Source organism: Callospermophilus lateralis, chromosome 2 (assembly GCF_048772815.1).
Source record: "Callospermophilus lateralis isolate mCalLat2 chromosome 2, mCalLat2.hap1, whole genome shotgun sequence".
Taxonomy (NCBI): domain Eukaryota; kingdom Metazoa; phylum Chordata; class Mammalia; order Rodentia; family Sciuridae; genus Callospermophilus; species Callospermophilus lateralis.
This window is the reverse complement of record NC_135306.1, coordinates 63,372,440-63,395,890: the sequence shown is the minus strand read 5'-3', so window position 1 is coordinate 63,395,890 and position 23,451 is coordinate 63,372,440. Positions and strand designations below refer to the sequence as shown.

Here is a 23,451-nt window from a genome sequence, read left to right as displayed (position 1 = left end):
GTGAGGAAACAGGGTCCTAAAAACCTGAATCTGAGGATAACAAAATTTCCAGGTCTTTAGAAAAGAGAGTGTGTGTGACTATGTCAGAGAAGTGCTACTGTGTAAACTTATATTATTGCTGGGAGCCATCAGCCAAGTAGGTATGACAAATTCCTTGCCAGCTTACTCCCATGCTGTCTAGTGGAAGGACTTCTGAAAGGTGACCTTGCTCAAGGACCAGGGCAGGATCCGTGTCTAGGGTGTTCCCCCTTTAGAATAGGGCAGTTTAGCATAATAGGAGATTAGGGTGTTCCCCCTTTAGAATAGGGCAGTTTAGCATAATAGGAGATTAGGGTGTTCCCCCTTTAGAATAGGGCGTATCCTGCTGCTGAGTTCCTCTTGAGTGCTTAGGGTCAGACAGTATATTTGGGAGACAGAAGCCCATGCGGTGTGGATTTGGGCAGAGAGTGGATTTGGGAGAAGTGGATTTGGGCAGAGAACGTGGATTCCCCCAGAACGTGTTTGTAGACGGCCGGTGTGAGTTCGGGAATAAAGAATTGCTGTTTGAATCTACAAGCTGTGTGGTGACTGGTGATTTGTACCCAGCCAGAGACTGCGGCATATTATGAATAAAAGAAGTACCAGTTAGCCACAAAGGAGCACTGGCTGACCCTTCCTCAACACTTCTGTCTTCCCAGCATGCCAAACTGGCTTTACCTCCCAGGGCTTCCCAGCTAGTCCTCCATTTCCATTTAGCCAGAAACATTACAATAGACAAGAATTTGTCAGCTTCACATTAAACACACACACACAAACCCAAGCAAGACTCTGACAGGAGGGGTTAGTTAAGTCAGCAAAACATGCCACCTTCAATCAATGAAAAAATTAGAGATGCAAACAAAGCAGACTTATGCTGCAAGGATCTGTAGTCTGCTCTTCTGCCCCTAGGACAAGTTCGCTCATAGATTATCCCAGCCAGACAACTACCTACTCTATTCTGGTGTATCATTATCTTACAGAGAAATGACATTAAGGCAAGTAAGGGTCCCATTTTTTAAAATTAAATTTTATTTTTTTTATTAGTTGCTCAAGACAATACAATGATCTTGACATATCATACATTTGACTCAAATAGGGTATGAATTCTCATTTTTCCATGTGTACAGATTGCAGTATCACATTGGTTATACATCCATGTGTATACATAAACAATCCTAGTGTCAGTTGTATTCTGCTGCCCTCCCTACCCCCCCTCCCCTCCCCTCCCCTCCCCTCCCATCACTATTCTCTACCCATTCTACTGTGAGGGTCCCATTTCTTTAAGAAGTTGACCTAATACTTAATAGCTGTAGGTATCAAGTGAGATTTCTCCCTGCCCAAACGAAGGGGGGATGGAATGTCGTGATACTAGAAGAAAAAATGACAGGACAGAGGATTTTTATTCACTTGACAAATATTGGCATTGTAGTTATGATGTGGCAAGCACTGTTCCTAACACCTAAACAATAACTCATGTAATCTCATAACAGCATCATGAAGTGGAAGTATTATTATCTCCTTTCTATAGGTGAGGAAACCTGCATGAAAGGTTAATTTAAGCAACTTGGCTAAGATCACACAACAAATAAGATGGCACAGCAGTCCTGCTCCAGTGCCAATGTTCTTTACTGAGCACTATAAAGCACAGAGAGCCAGGAGTGCTGGAATATTAATTCTAACTCAAATCTGAGTGGTCCAAAAATTTCAAGACAAAAAAGAAGCATTGTAAAGATCTACTTTACAACATAGTATCTATAGTTAACTATATGGTACTGTATACTTACAAATTTTGGTAGCTCTGATAGTAAGTGTTCTCATAAAAAAAAATATATACACAAAGAAGAAAAGAAAGGGAAGGAGGGAGAAAGAAAACTTGGAGGTGAAAGATTTATGATATTCACTATGGAAATGGTTTTATAGGCATAAAACTCTCTCCAAACTCATCAATTTTTACACATCAAATAGGTGCAGCTTTTTGCATTTCAAACATATCTCGATAAATATAAAATAAATTTTAAAAAAGAATCATTGCAAACACCAAGTGCTAACTATGTGCTGGTACTGAACAAGATCTTGTCTATACATACTTTTATTTGTTCTTCTCAATATTTCTATTGAGCAAGTAATATTACCCTTTGTTTTCCAGATGAGGAAACTGTGGTTTAGCAAGATAGGTACCTTGTCCAAGTTCAAAGAGCTGGGACTCCAACATGATTCCAAAGTCTTTGTAGAGCAATCAAGATTTGGGGTTTCAAAAATGCCTACAAAGCCAAAGGCTGTGCATGATAGTATTCAACTGTCACCTCATTAAAAGCTGTTCATCTTTTCTAATGATGGCCTTTCATTGGCTATGATCAAATTTACTCCCTCAAATTTGTTGTCACATTCTAACAGAGATGAAAATATCCCTATTATCCCCTGTCACCTTGTGACCTTACCTCACCTCCTCCATGGCTGATACCATTTCATCACATCACTCTCCCCTCATATCACCTTTAAATCCTTCATTCAAAACCCAATTCTTCGGGCTGGGTTTGTGGCTCAGAGGCAGAGCACTTGCCTACCATGCATGATGCACCAGGTTCGATCCTCAGCACTGCATAAAAATAAAGATATTGTGTCCAACTATAACTAAAAACTAAACATTAAAAAAAAATCAGTTCTTCCAAGAAGACCTACCTTTTCCAAAACTAAAGATGGGAAGGTATCAGAATAAAAACTGAAACTATATATCTCTTTCCTTTTCTTGACAAATGTTTGGGGTTGCTTTCTGGTCTTCATGCTCACCCTCCATTTCCTTCCCATTCATTAACACCCTCACCCACAAGAGTCTGGTTTCCACCCCTACAGCTCTCCTGAAATCCCAAGGTAACCAATGCCCTGCTTGTGAAATCCAAAGGGCATTTTCCCAGTCATCAGTGTTTACTCTTCTGCAACACTTGTCACTGTTGATTAGCTCACATACCACTATGTTCTCTCCCCTTGACTTTGGGGACACCACCAGGGGCATCCCTGCCTGCCTCTTTCCCGCCCTGTCCCATCACCTTTGTAACCTCCTCCTGCTGTTGCTTCCTGCTGTGATTCTCATCTCTGCCTCTGCCAAACACACAGGGGCCCCTCAAATATTTGAGAAATGAGCGAGCTTCCTTTCAATGTTCTCTATACTCTCTCCACCAGAAAGTCACTCATTAATTTGGCTTCAAATACTATACTCCAACTACTTTATGTAGATGATTACCAAAAATATGAATCCACAAAATGTAACTAAAACCCTTGATTTCTCTTGCCTTAACTTCTTGGTCAAACTTTAGATCCCATTTCTAACTTCTATTGGGCATTTTCCATTTTCCATTTTCTACTATCTTTTTTAAACTGAACTTACTCAATATTAACCACATAAATTTCTACTTATGTCTCTCCTAAATTGAGTATTGTGTTTTTAAAGTCAACATTATTTCCCCTGCAAGTGTCTTCCTGTTTTTGACTCCACTAGGTTTGATGCTATAAAGCAGGTCTATAGAAATTAGTGCATTTATTTGAATCCCTCTGCTCTGGGCTTTAGGGGGAAGCTGGAGTGAACAATGTTGCCTCTTTGTGAAGAGCTGGCCCAAAATTTAGCCTCCCTTCAGAGTGAATAACTGGATGTGGTATGTTCCTTCATTTTCTCTTCCCATGCAGTCCTTCAACAATCAACTTGTACTTTGATGATCTTCTACATTCTACTACAATAGAACCTTCATAATAAGAAAGATTCAAAGAAAAGAAAATGATTCAGAGGAAATTAAAAAAAAAAAAAAAAAAAAGCTAAACTAAATCCAAGACAAGGCCTCCATTGTCCTTAGGACATCTATTATGCCTCTCAGCAATCCCACTCCCTAGTATTCTAAGTGTTCCCTATCCCTCCTTGCCAAAAAGAGACCATGAAAAAAATCCTCCCCAAAAAGATTTTATTTGACTTCCTATTTTTTTTTCCTTAGTTCTTGAGTTCATCTTGCCTCAGGTCATGGAGAATATAAATCTCACAAAACTAAGGACTCTGTATCCTTGGATCTGCAGGGCAATTATTCTCTTAATCAATACTTCACTCTCAATAAATGAATAGTTTACCTTGGCTTCACAGTTCAGCCAAGGCCACCTGACTTAACTGCTTCTTCCTGAAAGGAATCAGATCTTACCCCTAACACACACACACACACCCATAGGCTTCAAAACATTTCATAAAGTAAGTTGTCTCATTATTTCTTTCCACCCCAGATATTGAATCAATCCTTTTATCTTCTTTGGCCTCCTACCCAACTCAGGATAGTTTCTGGACTTCTTCAAAGGCTTTCTCAGAGTCTCCCTGCCCCTAGTCTCTAACCTACTTTCAGACTATCCTAAATAAGATCGTCAGATGGACACTTGACTTTCTTGTCCCCAAGCCCTAATGTCTATAGTACAAAGTTTAAAATATGAGTCCTAATATTTAATAAACTTCAGAATATATTCCTATTGCACACTTCCTTCTCCACATACATCCTCATTCTCCCCTCTCCAATTGCCTCACTTTTTCCAAGCAGCTTCTCCATATGTTCTTCCTTTTCTTCAAAGTCAAAAGAGCCTCTTAGCCCTCAGCCTAAGACTCCAGTGTTTCTTATCTCCTGAAATCTAGAGAAATAACAACATCTTGGTAACTAATCAGATATTACCTGATATTATAACCTTATATTATTATTACTTTATTATAATCAATATGAGACTTGATTATAAAGGACTGAAATTGATTTCCACAAACATCACCTAATCAATATCATTATTTCATACTATTAAACAGGAGTCAGAACTGATGGTTGTGGGCAAGACATGGCTTCACACCAGCTTTATGTGGCAACAGAGCCTTGTTGCTTTACATTTGAATCTGAGGAATTCAAACAACCTGTGGGAGTGGGGGAGTAGGTGTCACTGTGCCCATTTCACTCCAGTTTCCACCACTCACCTTTATTTCAAATCCCAGAGCATCAAAGAGTCACAAGTACTGCCTGATCCTGAAGACACTCAAGTTTGCAATATTTTTTGAGAGTCACACTTGAATTATCTCATTGCCCTAGTAAGTCTGGAGACTTCCAGAGGTACCTGCTGTGTTGTACACCTCTAGCCTGACCTCTGCTACCCCACAGGTTCCAGTACTACACTAAGCACATAGTAGGAACTTGGTGAATACAAGTTCAGTGGACCCATGCAAGTCTGTGGAATAGATTTGGTTGTCAGGGTTGGGAGATTGAATGACTCAATGGACAAAGAATGTCATCATGCGCCTGAGATGAACTTCCCTTACGCAATGCCAGATGAGCTTTCATGACCAGGAGTTCCCACCATGAATCCAGCACTTCCAGCAATAACACCTACTGCTTACGATCTGTTCCTGGAAGTCATCCCATTAAAACAGGTGTGGTATTTATCTCAGTTCAAAATACCAACTTAAGTGTCAATTCCTGGAGGAAAAGGAACAGGGAGGTTTATTTTGAAGTGAGGGGGAAGGAGAACTTCCTAAAAATGCTATTTACAAACATAATCTTCCAATGACAGGAAATAGAAACAGAAAGCACCTCTTGTTGACCTAAGCAAGAAGTGGTTAACCTCATTCTAACAACTGTCAAAAGACCTTAGTTGCCCTGTCACTTTGACTGAAACGCTGAGTTTATGTTCTTCAAACCTCAGCTAGAATTTCCAGGATGCACCAGCCTCAGGGACAATAATGCCCATGTGACAACCAGAAAGTGGTAGAGGTTTGGAAACAAGACAGACCAGGGTTTGAAAATTGACTCTGACACTTGCTTTTAGTGAGCTTTCGTGTCCTTAGTGAGAAAATCTAGGAAATAGTGCTTTCTCCTCAAATAATTAATTGAGATGAGAATAAGAATAGCAAATACTTACTGAGTGCTAATTTTGTGCTAGGCACTGATTTAATGAGCTTTCAAAATGTGTCATCCACTTACAACAACATTATAAGGCAGATACTATTATTACCTCTGTTTTACACATCCGTATACCGAGACACAACGAGTTAAATTATTTGCCCAAGGCCCTCGGCCTATAAATGGCAGGATTTAAATCCAGGTGCTATTGCTTCTCAGTCCTCAGTCTTCACACCTATAAGTGCCTAAAACAGAAAGATATGGAACACTTCCAAATTTACTCTATAATGCCAGTATCACCCTGATAACAGAACCAGAGAAGGACACATTAAGAAAACTACAAACCAATATCCTTGATGAGTACAGATGCAAAAATCCTCAATAAAATTTTAGTAAATTGTTATTGTATGTCCTGCTTAGCCTCAATGTGTGTAGAGGGTAATTTTTCCTATGTTCTTCCATAGAGGGGGCCAGGTCAAGGGCAACTTTGGGGTGTTTGAGAGAGGCACAGTCTTAGAAACCTTATTATCATCTACTTTTGGGGGACCTGGAATGCCAATAAAGAAATAGGATAAAAGTTCTCTCTCCCTTCCTCCCCCAATACTCCTGCACTCCTTCTCTCATTCCTTTGTTCAGCATCTCAGTTTTCCAGGTGCTCTACCACGTACTTTACATGAGTTACACAGAGTAAATGAGCCTCAACTGTTATGGGTAAGTGAAGAGAGGTCATATTATACTATGGGCTTCAGAGCACTTTAAAAACAGAGATATGAAAACAAAGGGAAAAGAACATATAGAGATAGATAGATAGATAGATAGATAGATAGATAGATAGAAGACCCAAGGGGGTATTTTTGGATCTGGGAATGCCTCACTCTGCTGAAGAGGCTTTGTCAACCCAGCCATCCTAAAAAGGACCCATCTGTGCCAAGGAAGAGTTTCTGTCCTAACCATGTTCCTGTTTTGGCCAGATTCCCTAGTTCTGAAGGTGAAAGTAAGCATAGGCTCTTTCCCCTATAACGTAATTTTATTGCCATAATGAAACACCCAGACCCAGTGTGGAGGATGGAAGGGTCCCAGACCAATAGAACAGAGGATTGCAGCTCTTGTCACTCTTGTCAGGATTCCCAGGGCAAGGCAAGTGATGACAGGGAATTTCCCCCAAGATCAGTGTTGTGATTTGCATCTGAAATGAATGCTAAAGACTCAGGTTGTTAAAGGTTTGATCTCTGATGCAATAATATTCAAAGCTGGGGCTTTGGCAAGTGACTCAATCATGATGTCACTAACCTCATCAATGGATTAATCCATTGATGAGTTCTAGCTGAATGGGCTACTAAGAGGTGAGGCCTAGGCAGAATAAGTAGGTCACTAGGGGCCTGACTTTGAAGGGTACATCTTGTCCCAAACCCCTCACATGTTCTTTCTCCCTACTTTCCTGACTCCATGAGGTAAGCAGATCTGCTCCACAACACCCTCTCCGCCATAATGATCTGCCTCAACACAAGCCCATAGAATGGAGCCAACTGACCATGGACTAAAATCTCTGAAACCTCGAGCCAAAATAAAGCTTTCCTCTTTTAAGTCGTTTGTCTCCCATATTTTGCCACTGCAACAGAAAGCTAACACAATCTGAAAGTTCCCAAGTAGTTCTTGATTGGAACCCCTAATTAGGGAAGGGCCAGTAGTCCACTTGGAAATACTAGATTTGTTCATCAGAGCATGGACTAGAGGGAATGTCCTACTCCTCAGAATGTCCATCAGAAAGATGAGAGGACCCTTTAAATGGAACTCATTGAGTGGTGTCATGGGTATGAGAATAACATGGCATTCAGGGGGAGGTTGAACTCAAATACATAACACATCAAGCTTCTCACATTTTTCACTTAAAACCTCTTTTATGTCCTACATATCATTCACACTCTCATTTTTAAAAATCTCTTTTATAATACAGGCCCTATAAGCTTCAGCTAGCCTAGTAGCCATAAAGGTCTCATTGTACAAGCAGCATGTACAATGATTTTCACCAAAATCTCATGAAATATATTTGTAAATTATGGTCCAGGATTTGACAGATCTTCATCTGTGAAAGTCAAGAAATAAATTATAAACTGAAGCAATATAAGTGGAGATTCTTTTTTTATTGTGTTGAATTACACAGATCTTCACACAGCAATCCAAACCCCAATACATGACAAAATTATTCATGCTGTTACATAATCCAAAAGCAAAATATCTGAACCACAACCCTAGCCCTAAGATGACTCCTCAAAACAACGATTCTTTGAGAAATAAAAAGTTAAAAAATAATAATATAAAAATAGAATTAACAGATCAGAAAGTGAGAAAAAAGGTATATTTAGTAAAAAATGACTTAGTAAAAGCAAGCATTCAAGATCTTATTAAATTAAGAAGTTATGCACAAACCATTTTTGAAAAATGAACACTGAGTTTCATGTATTTTAAAATAACTAAAATGAGATATGAATTCATTAGGACTTATTTCCCTAACTACTTATGTAAATGGACCTTTTCTGAGAACTGTACCATAATCTTTTTTTTGGGGGGGGGGGTACAGGGGATTGAACTCAGGGGCACTTGACCAATGAGCCACATCCCCACCTCTATTTTGTATTTTATTTAGAGACAGGGTTCTCACTGAGTTGCTTAACACCTCACTTATGCTGAGGCTGGCTTTGAACTCACGACCCTCCTGCCTCAGACTCCCAAGCCACTGGGATTACAGGTGTGTGCCTCTGAGCCCAGCATACCATAATATTAATGTAACAGTATTTTTTGAAATTTTGATGACTTCTTAAAGGTAATATCAAAATAACAAATTGATAAATGGTAGTTCCAAAAACATCAAAAACATTTATAAGTGCATGTAATTTAAGCCTGCTTTGTCTGCTTCTAAAGGTGGAATGCTTATTAGAATATATGCTTTTAATTGACTAGAATTCTTTTTTAATTTATTTTTTCAATATTTTATTTTTTAGTTGTAGTTGGACACAATCTTTGTTTTATGTATATCCTTTGTGTATTACAGCATATTTTACCTTTAAAACAAATTTTGCACAATATGTTCAACTAAGAAGTTGAACAGTGGTTTAAAAAAAAAAAAAAAAAGGTAAGCATATACCTAAGACTTAGTTTCATGCCATTATCATCTAACTACTGGGGGGAAAAAAAAACCCTGAATTACAATAACCCATCTCAGCAAAATTTTCCAATTCAAATTAGAAGGGCTTAAGTTTACAAATCTCATTTAAAAGGGTAATATTAATGCAATTCACATCAGAATATCCAGTTAATACAATTAACAGCAAACCACAATCTTGTTATATATTAGAACTTTCTACTGGTCTTTCAATTACTTCAGCCTTCTGATTGCAGACCTGACCTTGACGGCAGATGTGGTTTTGTAGGTCCAGGCACCACCAACCACTGTTTTCATGCAGAAACCACAGTGCCCAATCCCCACAGCCCGTCTCTTCATCTTGGTTTTGCTACAGAATGAACAAGTGTACTTGGTGTACTGGCTGATTTCAATTTTCCTCACCATTTTCCGGAGGGAGGCACCATAATGGGTCCCATATTTACCCACGATTCTGACTTTCTTGGTGCATTTAGCCATGTCGCATGACTAAGGCCTGAGCCCGGAGAGGACAATATCTTTATTTTATTTATTTATTTTTATGTGATACTGAAGAGTGAACCCAGAATCTTGCATGTGCTAGGCAAGTACTCTACCACTAAGCCACACCCCAGCTCCAACTGACTAGAATTCTGAGATGAGTTAAATGAGTTTTGTTTTTGTTTTGGGAGTTTCTTTTTCTACTTAATTTTGTTTTCCTAACAAACCAATTTTTGTGGTCATAATGAGAAAAGAAAACCTAGCTCTCTCTGTATCTTGTAAAAACTAAAAGAATTTTAGTATATTGTCTTTGTTCATTTGAGATACTATAACAAAATACCAAATACCAGGCAGCTTCTAAACAACAAATTTACTTCTCACAGTTCTGGAGGCCAGTAAGTTCAAGGCCAAGGCACAAACAGATTTGGAAACTGGTTAAGGGCCCTCTTCTTGGTTTGTGGATGATACCACCTCACTGCATCCTCACTTGTGGTGGAAAGGAGAAATAAGCTCCCTTGGGCCTAATTTTCTAGGATACTGATCCCATTCATGAGGGCTCTACCCTCATGACCTAATCACCTCCCCAAAAGCCCCACTTCCTAATACTTTCACCTTCCAGGGTAAGATTTCAACATTTGAGGACATACAAACATTCAGATCATACCAAGTATGACAGAAGAAGATGCCTAAGTCATAATATGAATAAAAAATGAAGATTTCCATTTTTCAGACCCCCTTTTTCTGGGTCTGTGCCCATGAAAACAAACGTGCTTCTAATAACCTTTCCTCCCATCTACTTCCTCTTCCTGCTCCCCCCAACTATGTAAGCATTTCATAAAGGCACCCTACTAATTAATTTAAAGTCTGTTTTTTGGCAGACCTTTCTGTGGAACCTATTTACTTAATGTAGTTCTTTTGGAGAAATGCTTGAGAAAGATTTTGATCTTCATCTAAATTTATTAAGAATTACTAAGGGTAAAAAAAGGAAGGGATGGGAACAGAACAGTTTAAACCACAATCCAAAGAAACTGCCTCCTCTTACAAATTTATCATAGAAATTCAACCATTAAAACAAAATGTGAATTTTTCCAGAAATAATTCTCTTTTCCTACATTTTAAGAGTACTTCATATAAATCAAGCCTAATATTAAAAACAACAATAACAACAAAATCAGATTTGCCAAAAGGAGAAAATCCGGTTGACAATTGTTTCCTGCAGGATTTATCAGGTTATTCCCCCAATTAGCAACTTCTGTTGCATATAAAATTTAAGAGGAAGGAAGGGAGAAAGGAAGGGAAAGAAAGAAGGAAGAGGGAAGATAAGATTTTCAAGAACACATTCACTGACAAAAATAAAGAATAGCTGAGAAAGCATCTTGACCTTTTTGTCAGAATTCTAACACGTGCTTTGCAAATGGAAAAGCACCTGCCACAACAAAACACAATGTTCCAGGTGACAAGAAAATGTGAGCCCCAAACAGCAAACATTTTAATCAATAATTCTTACCTGGGCAAAAAAGAATGAATACAGGGTTTGATATAAAGGGGATTAGACACCAGTAAATCAATAGAGACAACAAAGATCATTGTTCATTTCTCCAAGGATGTGTAGTTGTCTTGAGCAAGCTCTTCGTGATCCTCCTCCAGCCTTCATCGTTTTCCCCTGTGAAATATGAGACATCACATACTCCATCACTACAATCAACACAATCAAGGTGAAAAAGAATATTTCATACTATCCTTCTTGGCATTTAGCTTTTCTCAGACTATGCCAATGAAAACAAATGAGGTCATTTGCTTTCTGAGTCTCTTTTCCCAAGATTCCCAGTGCAGAATAACACCTGTGTGACCTTGGACAAGTTATTTGACCTCTTTGTAAAATATCAGTTTGACAATACTTGAAGTATCTACCTCCTAGTATTATTGTGGGCATTGTTACTAGTCGTGTGTGTGTAGCAAATGCTTGGAACAAACAAAATAATTGTTGAATTGTCCAACATATTCCAATCAACTGTATTCTACAGAGCAATCATTATTGAGCACAGAGGAGGTTAAGTATGGAACTTGGGGGTGTTCCAAACTCCCCATCCTCAAGAAACTCACAATCTATTGCAGAGATTCTCAATCCTAAATGTGCATCAGAATCTCCGAGAGACCTTAAAAAAATACCAGTGTTAGGCACCACCTATACAGACTCAAATTAAATTGTTCTGGAGTGAGTGAGGCCCAGGCACTAAAATTTTTCAAAGCACTCCCAGTGATTCTAATGCTCATTCTTCAACTGCTAACCCATAAGTTTGCTGCTGATTTGGGTGGGTAGCCACTGCCTGTGTGGTCTGTTAGTCTCTGACAGGACAGAAAGCTCCTAGGATGAAGAAAGGTACACCATTATCCATTGCTTCAATCCTCACAAATCACCAAATCCCTCAGAAACTGGTGACCAAGTCAGAGAGAGAGCCCTGAACAGTGGCATGGCTCAGCAGTGAAGGCGGAATTGCTTTCAGCTTGATTTCACAGAGGTGTTTGGGCCCTTATGAAAGAAAGTCAAATGGCCCCTACCCAGTGGAGACAGGTGAGATTAGATGCCATACCAGCTACTGTCTTAGGAACTAGAGGCAATGAGCTATGACAGGATCAGAAACCAGTACTTCAATTTATTTGCGTCCTTTATCTTTTCTTGATGTATTTCCTTTTTGTTATTCTTCAATTTTCGAAAAAGTTCAGGGATACAATTTTTCCTAGTGTCTGAGGAAATCCAGGCTCAAGTTCCTCACTGACCGGCTGGAGGCAATACAAGAAACTTCAATCTCTCTCTCCCTGAGGGCAAGCCACAGGGTGGAATTTGGAATCACAGGTGGGCAAATGCTCACAGGGATAGAGAGTCCAGTGGGCCAGATCTAGTGCAATTTGCTAAGTCTCCGCTTCCTGCACAGAAGGCAGAGGGCCTGACTGCATAGGAATCAGGAGTGTTACAGAGATGGCCTTGTAAACCCATCTCCAAAAATGGATTCTCAGAAAGTGTACCAGACATGGGCAGTTAGTTCACACATTGGTAAGGGATATGGAATAGAGGCAATCATGCCCTCCCTGTCCAAGAGAACTATGGATAACCTGAGGAGTTCAGAGTTTTTATTGTTGTTGTTGTTATTTTTGTAGTAAAATTCACAATTTTAAAGTATACAAGGGATAATCTGTTTTATGTCAAAAGTACCAAGTCCCAAAACATCCAGAATAAGGAGGAAACAGATGTATTCCAGTGTCTTCTACCCATTTCTTCCCTCTATCCTCTCTCTACCTGGCAAGATAGTTGTATTTAAGAATCCCTCATTTTTTTATGGTTAAGAATCCACTTTTAGGTTTCCCTGAGATCTTGAAACCCAGGAGAGGAAAAGCTGACTGACAATGAAAGAGCTGATATGGAGAAGGGACAGGACAGACATTTATGCTGCAGTCAGGAGAGTCCTCGAGGAAGGTATCGACCAGAACACGTGGTGGAAATGCAGCACAGTGTGCCATATGCATCCTCTCTGGGATCTCGCTTCCCAACCCACAGGAGTGACGATAGCTGTGCTATTGTGTCTACCTGACTTTACTTGTTTGGATATTCCCTAGTTACACAGCCCTGTTTGCTTAAGACTAGCCAGAATCACCCAGGTTTTTCACAAGAACCTCCCTAATATGATGACGCTCCAGGATCCTGCCTCACTAGGAATCCATAGCTGAAAAAGTGGAATGGATAATTATGAATGTAATGCACTCCACTATTGTCAGGTAAGAAATAAATTTTAAAAATACAAAAAAAGGAGGGGGGAGTTAGTAAAAGGATAGAATGGGTAGTTTCCGGAAAACACTCATGAGCATATTCCAAACCCCAGGGGGGTGGTGACTCCTGATTTGTAGGAAATCCATTTTCCAAGACAGAATTTATAGCTTTTTTCTTTTACCTCTTCTGAGTCCCCTCATATCAATGTCCACACCAGCTGGTCAGGCTTTAGGTAACTTGATGTTACCCATGTTGAAATTCAAAGCAATTTGGCATTTCGTAATTATGTGGGCTATGTTTGTTCTGTGCCACAACCTAATAAAAGCCTAGATGACTGTTTTCATGACCATAGATTAAGTGGCCTAGAATCCTTTAATCTACAAAGCAGAACGTTCTAATGTAGACAATTACTGAGCTGTCCTCCACATTCCTCTGTGATAAAGATGAGGAGACCTGGCCAGCCCTGGGGCAAGGTGAATTGTGACCTAAAGCAAAAAATGATCCTTTAAAGCAGACTTTCAGGAGCCTGACTATAGTGAAAATCTAGCAGGTTATCCCATACTCCTTTATTGTTTAAAAAGACTCAATTATTTTGATGTGGCTGGAGTGAGAAATATATAATGTAACACAATAGGATCTTACTGGGAGACATCCAAGGGCAGTGTCTGAAAACGCTGCTTGGGTATCAAAGGGCTCTTGTTTATATACCTGCTGTCTTTCTTCCCAGAGTTCTCCTATCACACGCTCTAGCTTTGTAATGGTTAAGAGGATGGTCTCTGAAGCCAGACTTCCTAAGTTTATGTTGTCAGTTCCATCATTCACTAGATATGATACCTTGAGCAAGGTACCTAAATCTCTCAGTGCCTCAGTTTCCCTCTGTAAAACAGAACTAATAATAGTACCCATCTCATATGGTTGTTGTGAGAAGTAAGTATCAATTCATTTAATACATGTGAAGTGTTTGGACCCATTCTTGGGATTTAGGAAGCATCTGATAAGGAAAAGCTGAGACTTTGGTCAGCAGGATGGCAGAAAAGGAGTTCCCCAGCTTCACACTCATCCACAGAAATAAGCTTTCAACTATCCACAGGCAAGAATACCATTCTAAAAGTTATATTATTCTGGGCCTGGTTCAGAAAGGAAAATATAAGAGAATACCTGAGAAATGATGAACAGCCCATAATGTGGCCAATCACTTTACCACATATCTGAATTGAAATATGAGATAGAGTTACCTTATTTGACATTCACTTATAAGAAAGTTTACTAAGTAGCCACCACAGGGAGGGCCAGATGATGTGAGAATAATGGCAGATGAGGGTGGCAAGGCAGGTTCTTGTTTGGGACACACAGCCAGTATGTCCAATTGAAAAGTTAAATGGGATTCCCTGTGTTGCACAAAATGCTAAATTTAAAGTGGCAAGTGACAAGAGATACAGTTCTGGATATCATGAAGGTTTCATTCTAGTAGAAGAGACTGATTTGAAACAATAATAAAAAGCTGTGTTGCACTTAATGAAAGATAAGTGCAGGGTGTTATAAAGGAGGGAGTGTCATGGAAAGTGAGGAGAGCTGAAGGACAAACAGAAGTTACCCGGGCAGAGGCGGGAAGAATTCCAGATGGAGAAAGCAACAGTGCAAAGGCCCCTGGTTCAAGGAAAGGGACTGGTTCAAGGAGCTCAAAGAAGCCCAAGGGTCTTTAGATAAAGACAGCAGGCAGGATAGGAGGCAAGAGAGCTGGCAGATATATGTACCTTCATTCTTTACTGAGTTTTACTGGGTGAAGGAAGAACACCGCCCTTAGGTCTCCTCCACATTTTCTGTCCACAACATTTTTTAGTTACTTCATTGGTAGAAAACTTCAATTTTTTTCACAAAAGGATAATAAGTACTGAAGCTTCTTACTTACTTATGACAGCAGTTAAAAATATATCTCTTCATGCAGTGGGTATTTCGTTGGAGAGCAGCCTGGTCTTTCAAGGTTATCATTTATTTCAAAGGTAGAATCTTCCTATAAAACACATCCAGAAATTGTACTAATAGAGATCAATAATACCCAGATGTGTAGTTTTTGTGTGAGCATCCCATACATTCCAAATCTGTGGTGTTCACTGTATGTGTGGGTATGTAGCTTCCCTCCCTCCTTCTTTTCTTTCCTTCTTTCTCTTTCTTTCCTTCCTTTCCTCCCTCCTTCTTTTCTTTCTTCCTTCTTTCATTCTTTTTTCCATTCCTTTCTTTCTTTTTTTCTTCATTTTAAAGAGAGTCCTTTACTTGGAAAGGTTGCGAATTAAGGTAAAACCAATAACTTCACGAAGAGGAAGTAATCCACTACTCTCATCGTTACAGTAATCAATATCCACCTGTAAATATCATCCCATAAATTTAGTACATGGCAGTATTTAACAAGCCAAGGTGACCAATTCAACTATATATGGCATGGTTATATTCAGACACCGAGTGTACTACTAACCTTTCATTTGTATTCTTTTGCATTGTTAAAGGTGGCTTAGTTGTAGGTCTGTGGTACACATAAAGTCCTGGATATTTCTACCAATGGATCAGAATGCTCCTAACACCCACATGTAAGTCAAACAGCCAAAATCACCTTATTAAATTTTAGAAAAACTTTCTTCAATCTTACATGGACCACACACACACCCCATATTCTTCTCTGAACTGGGGTCCCAAGTGTAGAGGAAATATGCTACAGACAAGTTAGACCATCTTCTCTCAGTCCTTTAAAAGGACCCCTTCACGGGACCTCCACTCCATGAAAGGTGTGCACCAAAGTAGCTGCCACTCATTCCTCAGATCTAAGCTCCTCCTCCTCCTCTTCCTCCCTGGCTCTTAACTACTCACATGCCCCTGCTGCACACTCTCAGGTCACCTTGTACTCTCCATGGTAAATGTCACAGTTTTACATTTATTCCTGTAGTTACTTAATTAATGTGTGTTTCCCTCACTAGATTGCAAGTTCCAGTTCCCTTATTACTTTGTCAATAAAGATTTAGTTTCATCGGAACTCCTAACCTTGTTCACATGTTGCTGAGCTCTATGGGATGTAAGAAGACTGCATACCCTTTCATGGATCTTCTTCCATGTGGGCTGAGAACCAGGATGGAACCTGCTCAACAGAGTAAACAGAGTGAAGTATTATACAGCTACTAAAAATGACACTGTCTTGGCTGGGGATGTGGCTCAAGTGGTAGTGCGCTCGCCTGGCATGTGCGAGGCACTGGGTTCAATCCTGAACACTACATAAAAATAAAAATAAAGATATTGTGTCCACCTAAATCTTTAAAAAATAAACATACTTTTTAAAAAATGACACTGTCTTAAGAGTACATAACAAACACGGGTTGATACTAAAAATTTAATCATAAGAAAAACAGCAACATGCAAAATGGTATACATAGTGTAATTTCTTTTTAAAATTTTTTTTAGTTATACATGGACACAATTCCTTCCTTCCTTCCTTCCTTCCTTTCTCCCCACACCTCTCTTTCTGAGAGGATTGAAAATAATGCCTCACACCTGCTAGACAAGTGCTCCTTCAATGAGCTACAACCACAGTCTAACATGGTATAATTTCAATACCTTTATAAAACTTACACATAAGAAAACAACTAGGGAACAGGAACAACCAATATATTTTTTTAAAATGGTTGTATGTGAATGTGGGGCTAGGAGAAATTAATTCTTTTCTTCTTCAGACTTTGCTGTGTTTTTCAGATAGTTCTCTAAAGAACAAATCTTGCTTTTACATTTAAATTTTCAATCCCTCAATTTTTCATATAAAATTTAAGCCCTTATTTTCTATCACAAGGATTTCATTTTATATCTCATTGCATGTTACCTACAATCTATTCTACATTTGAGATTCTATTCTTTGAGAATGATGAGCCAGCAAACTGGCTCAGTGCTGTTTATTTATTAAATTAAGTAAAGACTACCTAAATTAAAGACTACCTACACCCCAAACTTAACCACAGACCTGATAGTATCCTTCAGTTCCTCAACATGAAGCATTTTTGCCCATCCACTGGCATTCGCCAAGACCTCTGCCTACAACACCACCACCTCCCAAACCCTATCCCTACTCTTATTAACTCTTTACTATACTTCTGGGCTCAATTCTTTTGCTGACTTCCCAAAGAGTCTCACCTGAGCCGTCTTTTGTAGAGGAGGTCAGCTGACCTATTATATGCACTTAGAGTTCCATTTCCCAATACCACATTCATAGTACTTCTACCAGTGAACATTTTGTTATTATCTGGTTAATGTCTTTCTCCACTCCTAAGACTGATATTGGAATGAGACTCTGGTTAATAGCTCATCCCAGGAATAGTAGGTATCAAATACCACAGTAAGTATTTAAAGAATATTGCTTGGTGGTGAATTCATTTATTCATTCATTCACTCACTCATATTTGGGAGGGGGTAGATACCAAAACCTAAATTCTGTGGTCAAACTAAACTAAAAGTGTATATAGCAATTTGATGATGAAAAGATACTGTTTCCTAAAAATGCCTAAAGAATTTCAGCAATTTAGATGAAAGCATTCTCTACTGTTATTTATGACAAACATTGGAAATGCCAGGAGCATTTGGGAATACAGTTATTATAACCACTAAGCTAATAACTCCTGTACAGTTGCCCTTCTGCATAGCTCCAGGTCCATCCAGCTTCTGATCACAAGTCTCTCTGTAACAAGCATGTCCCACTGGTTTCCAGGGAGACAAGACCAAGAGTAGAAATGACTCTACTCCAAACCATTACCAACCCCAAAAAACAATTCACAGCAAACAAAAGCTTCCCCTAAAGTACTGCTATATTTAAGAAATGACCACACATATCATTTGTAAATTTCTCCAAGAATTTTTAAGAGGAAGAAATAGAAATATTTTGAAACTATAAATCAAATTAACATTTAAAAATAGCTACCAGCTGGACACTGTGTATGCTTTTTTATAAGTCTCAAAATACCAAAGGAATTCCCACATTCACATACAGTATAAATACATATGTTGCATGTTACCTACAATCTATTCTACATTTGAGATTCTATTCTTTGAGAATGATGAGCCAGCAGACTGGCTCAGTGCTGTTTATTTTTTACAGCTTTGTCCATGTTATTCACCTTCTCATGTGGAAGGAAGAGTGAGGATGTACATTGAAGAGGGTGTGACACTATCCAGATGGTAGAGATGGGGGTTGGGCTGGAGAGTGTTCCTTTCTCCTTTGGGACTACTATTTTTACCTTGATAGTCAAAGGACTTTGCACTTCTTCCATTCAACACTTAGGCTGAATCTCAATCCAAAATCTCACTCCAAACTATCCCTATGACCTCAGACCTTACTGATTTCAGTATTAAGATAGGAAAATCTCAAGAGGTGTTTCTCATGCACTCTTGGGATCTGGGCACAGAGACTGGTTCTGATGGTACTGTTGTGAAAAGAATCATTGGTAAGGTGGGGACAAGGTGCTGATAACCCTTCCTGTTCAGAAGTCTGTCTTTGTAATTACTCTAAAATCAATGGGGAATGAGGTGTTCCCCAAGTATATGACAGGTATATCCTCCAGTCAAAACAGCTGCCTTAAACTCCTCTGGAGTTCAGGTGACCCCATCTCTTGGATTGTCCAGGACCCAGAGGTTTCCCAGGAAGCAGAACTTTGGGCTCTAAAGTCAGGACAACCATGGGCAAACTGGATGACCTTTCTGTGGCCATGGCATTCTTTTGTCATTATGGATCATGGCCTCATTTACAAACTCATAGTCCAATTAGGTCCAAAGTTAGTTGCTTAGAGTGACTCTGGACACACAGAATTCTCTGTCTCATTATAAATAGATAATAAAATGCTGGTCTGAAGACTCACCTTCCTAAAGGCGACATTGCAAAAGCTTCCCACTCTCTTCTAAGCAAAGCCCAAATTCCTCAGATTGGCATCCTCTGCCCCTCAGATCTCTGAGCACTGACACTCACTATCCCCCGCAAAACTCAGAGACTGACAGTGCCCTGCAATCTTATCTCCCAGTCCTCACTCCCATTAACTCTATCATAAACTAGTCTCCTTCCTTGGGGGCCACATGAAAATGCTCCCTCTTCCACAAAACATTCCAGAAGTGCCATTCTCCTCCTTTATACTCTAGTAGCATTCTCTTCCTTTATACTCTAGTAGCATTTTGTCTGCTTTATTCACAAAGTTCTGCCTGTAGAAAGCTCTTTGTATATTTTTTCTTTTTTTAAAAAAAAATTCTGTGCTAGGTTCAAGTTCTCAGAGATCAGGAGAAATAAGTTAAATGTTAAGTATTCCCATTCCAGGCAGAGCAGATTGGTTAACAGTCCTGTTTTCCCTCTGAGACACTCTTTTAACCATAGAGATTCCACACTCTAACCATACACTCAATTCTAATCTCAGTATATACTGATACTGACTCAAAAAACATGAGCAATCATGTCATCCAGAGAATCTCTGACCTGCTCTATAAAGACAGTCATAAAAGTCTGGTTGAATGAATGCATAAGCCATTTCATATGGCAGAAGGAGAAATGAGGCCTTCCCAGATCTCCCTCAGGAAGGAATTAATCTCCTCCTGCACTGTCTTTCCCCTTCATTTGGAATGTACTCCCATTAAGTACATAACACAATCCATTTCATACTTAATGGGATGGGATTCTGTCTGCCTTCTCATCTAGTGTGTAAGCAACTGGGAAGCAGACATGTCATGACCGTGTAAATGGCACATAACAGTTGCCCAATAACTGCATACTCAGTTCAGTCTCTCAGAAAAGCTTGCTGAACTGATTTCTAAGGAATTTGGAAGATGTACATAAATACAACACATGGACAAAAGCTGTGGGTTTTTCCTAGTTCTGGCAGCAGAGAAGTAATTGTTGGTTGAAAGAAGATGGATCTTTGATCATCACATTCATCTTAAGGATGACAAAACTGAAGTCTAAAAGGTTGGAGATTTGTGAGAGATCAAACAGCACTTATATAAAGACAAGCATGAGAGCCAAGTCTCCCAATTACCATCAGTTAAAGGTTCTTCCCACTCTCCATTTCAAATCAATCTCTACCAGGGGTGGGCTTGTGACTCAGTGGTAGAGCACTTGCTTAACATGTGTGAGGCACTGGGTTCAATTCTCAGCACCACATATAAATAAGTAAATAAATAAAGGTCTATCAAATCAATTCTCTGCAAGTTTCTGAATTTGGGATAACCCCCCATTTTGCCAACCTGCTACATTCCAGTCTGATGGCAAAAGTATAAATCAGGAGTCAATGGAGACTAAGCACAGAGACAGGTATAAGTGTGTGGTCTAACCACCTATCTCAATGTGCCAATGCTGGTTTTCAAAAATCTATATTATATTATTTTCCAATAAAGTCAATAATCAAGAACTCACCATACATTAATAGATATTATTAAAATAATTACCTTGTTTCCTTAAATGAATTAGCATTTTAATATAGTTATTCTATCATTTCTGAAAAACACTAAAAATGGATTGCCACTTTCCTTATGTACCTCAAATTTTACATAGTTCCTGTTAAAATCTCAGGGCCTATTTGGTTCTGGGATATATTTACTATGAATTCCTTTGTGATCAACAGTATTCTTTTGGTATGGGCATTTCTTTCTTATTCTGTTCACTAATAACACAGAGAAAAGAAAATGGGCATATCTTTCCCATTTAAAATAAAATAACTATCTTTAAAATATTATTTGCAGTTGAGGTGATCACCTGTGCTGGCTTGCCTAAGACTCAGAGGATTCCCAGAACTTAGAGGGCTCAACTCAGGGCAGACCCAAAGAATGTGGGCATTTGGTCACCTTCCCAGAGTGCAGTTTGGCAAATGCAGATTCTAGCTTTTAGCTCTCTGGTCTGTCCTCCAGACATATGCAAATGTATTTTGATTATCTGTGATAATAATGTAGACAAAGAAAGAAACTATCTCTAGAAAAAGAAAATACATCCACATGTTAATATACTTGTCTTTGGCAGGACTATGAGAAATTGTTTTTCACTTTTTTTCATTATTTTCTAAGATTTCTATAGCAAAGATTTTTATACTGATGAAATAAAGAACTTTAATTTTAAAATTTATAATAGATAAAAATGTATAGATAAATAGTATCTGTACCACTTAGTTGTCTATTCATTTCTTAGAGATGTTTTCCAGAGGCAAGAGAAAAGGCTCAATTCTGACTTTGGGGTAAATTTTTAAAAGAACAGTCATTTTTTTTTTCATATCAAGGTATCCTCAGAAAGCAAACTAATGAAGTGACTGGGCTTTTCTGCTGCCAGACCTCAGTGCTCTCTTCAAGCAGAGATGAGTGCTAACCTTTCTCGGAGAAAGGGCTGATCCAGAGGGCTGGTAGAGGTGGATTGCTGGGAGGTGGCAAGTGAAGCTTCCCGGTGGAAATCGGCATCCCCTTGGTTCTTGGGCAAGGGCTTTCCAAACTTACTTGAATTTAAACTTGATGATGATTCATTCCTTAAGACAATCCGTTCATCTGGCTCTTTGATAACCTGAATGACAATAGTTGTGCATTATTCTTTATTTTTTTGTTTTGTTTGCTTAATTTAGAGCCAGGGGTGGGGTGGGACAAGGAAGAGAGCTGGGAGTAAGATGATAAAATATTTGTCCCTGCAAATGAAAGAGGAACTGCAATGCAGAAGACTATAGAGACAAAATGCTCAGGAGTCAAGGTCAAGGAAAAATAACCCATAGCCTGTATGTTTAGCATATATTAATAGGGCAAAATAAATTAATGCTTTGAACTTTGATTTCTGAGGATGGGGGATTATTAGTCTGGAAAACATATATATATATATTCAAATTTTTTAAATGCTATGGCATAAGAAGCATAGTATATTCAATTTGCTCTGCACATATATATTTTCAAGTCATACCATAGAAGTCTGAGCCTTCACTTTGACAAACCAAACTTCAAGAACAAGTGATTTACCACCTCTATGTATAAACATTCAATTACAGAAAAAGCAATGAAAATCACTACTGATAAAGTAGGTACTGGGCCCCTATATACACCATCCTAGGTAACTCATCCTACAATTGAAAAGAGGAGAGGAAACTAAAAAGTCCCAAAGCAAAAGAGTACAGTGGAGCTTGGGCACCTTTTTGCATAAACCCTAGTTAAACTAAAGCAAGTCCACATAAGCAGCACTAACTGGAAATACATTTCCACAACTGATTGCAGAAAACCCAGTAATTGACATAAGATAGCTGGAAATTAATCATTTTATAAATGCTACTTCTAAAATTACCTTTACGTTTGCTGCAATGCTGTCAAGAGAAGAAGCTAGAAGAAAGAGGAACAGGTGTTTGAATGACTCATTATTAACATTAGCCCTAAAACTGCTGTTACATTTATTCCACAGCAGTATATAAATTTTAGACCATGAATGAGTTATTAAAGAACTTAAATGCTCTCTTGTAAATTACACTATCACTTTTAAATCTCCATTTAGTCACTGCAATTCTATTTCTGTCTTCTTGAAGTCAAAAGTGAGGTTATAATTTAATGACACCACGTATGGGAAGGGTTAAGGTAAAGCAAACCTAAAGTGAAGCAATAAGTTCAATACCTCTATGTAGCCTTATGCAGAAAAAAATATATTTGCCTAGATGCTCAGAACCTAAAAAAAAGTGATGTGGGTCTAAAAAAATTCATATACTCTGCCTCTTCTGCCATTTTCTTTGGTTTTTATAGGATTATATGCAGGAGCTCTTGAGTATATTGTCCAAGGTAGACACAAATGTTAAATTGAAACAATGAATACATAAGAGCTTAGAGAAATATAAAGCAGCAACAATGGAAATCATTATCACCCTAAATAAATATGAGAAGTATATAGAATACCAAAAATGCTAAGGATGATAGGAAGTGAAGTAATAAATTCACATAGAGAAAACTAAGGTGAAGTTGGATTTTTCCAGGCTGGGAAAAAAATGATTTTGAAATAAAATATTTATAAGATGATGTTGATGCCAGTGTGACTGGGGGTTAGGCAGTAACAAGGACCTTTCCTGGATGGAAAATTCCCCCTTGCCACTGGTAATAAGAAAGAAGACTTGGGGCTGGGGATGTGGCTCAAGCGGTAG

At 38.7% G+C, this 23,451-nt stretch overlaps 1 protein-coding gene and 1 pseudogene across 3 annotated transcripts in view; both read right to left on the bottom strand.

Annotated features, from left to right (window-relative positions):
- Positions 1-8,113: 8,113 nt before the first annotated feature.
- Positions 8,114-9,565, bottom strand: LOC143392489 (large ribosomal subunit protein eL43 pseudogene; annotated as a pseudogene).
- A 1,587-nt stretch (positions 9,566-11,152) lies between these two features.
- Positions 11,153-23,451, bottom strand: part of Spata6l (spermatogenesis associated 6 like) — a 52,514-nt gene continuing 40,215 nt past the window's right edge. For all 3 annotated transcript variants that reach the window (XM_076846012.1, XM_076846010.1, XM_076846011.1), the window contains 5 exons: positions 22,614-22,648; positions 21,667-21,854; positions 16,343-16,436; positions 15,222-15,323; positions 11,153-11,212 (listed from right to left, as the gene is read on the bottom strand). In XM_076846012.1, the coding sequence (XP_076702127.1) occupies positions 15,234-15,323; positions 16,343-16,436; positions 21,667-21,854; positions 22,614-22,648 (407 nt within the window). In that variant the 3' untranslated portion in view covers positions 11,153-11,212; positions 15,222-15,233. The remainder of the gene's footprint in view (positions 11,213-15,221; positions 15,324-16,342; positions 16,437-21,666; positions 21,855-22,613; positions 22,649-23,451) is intronic.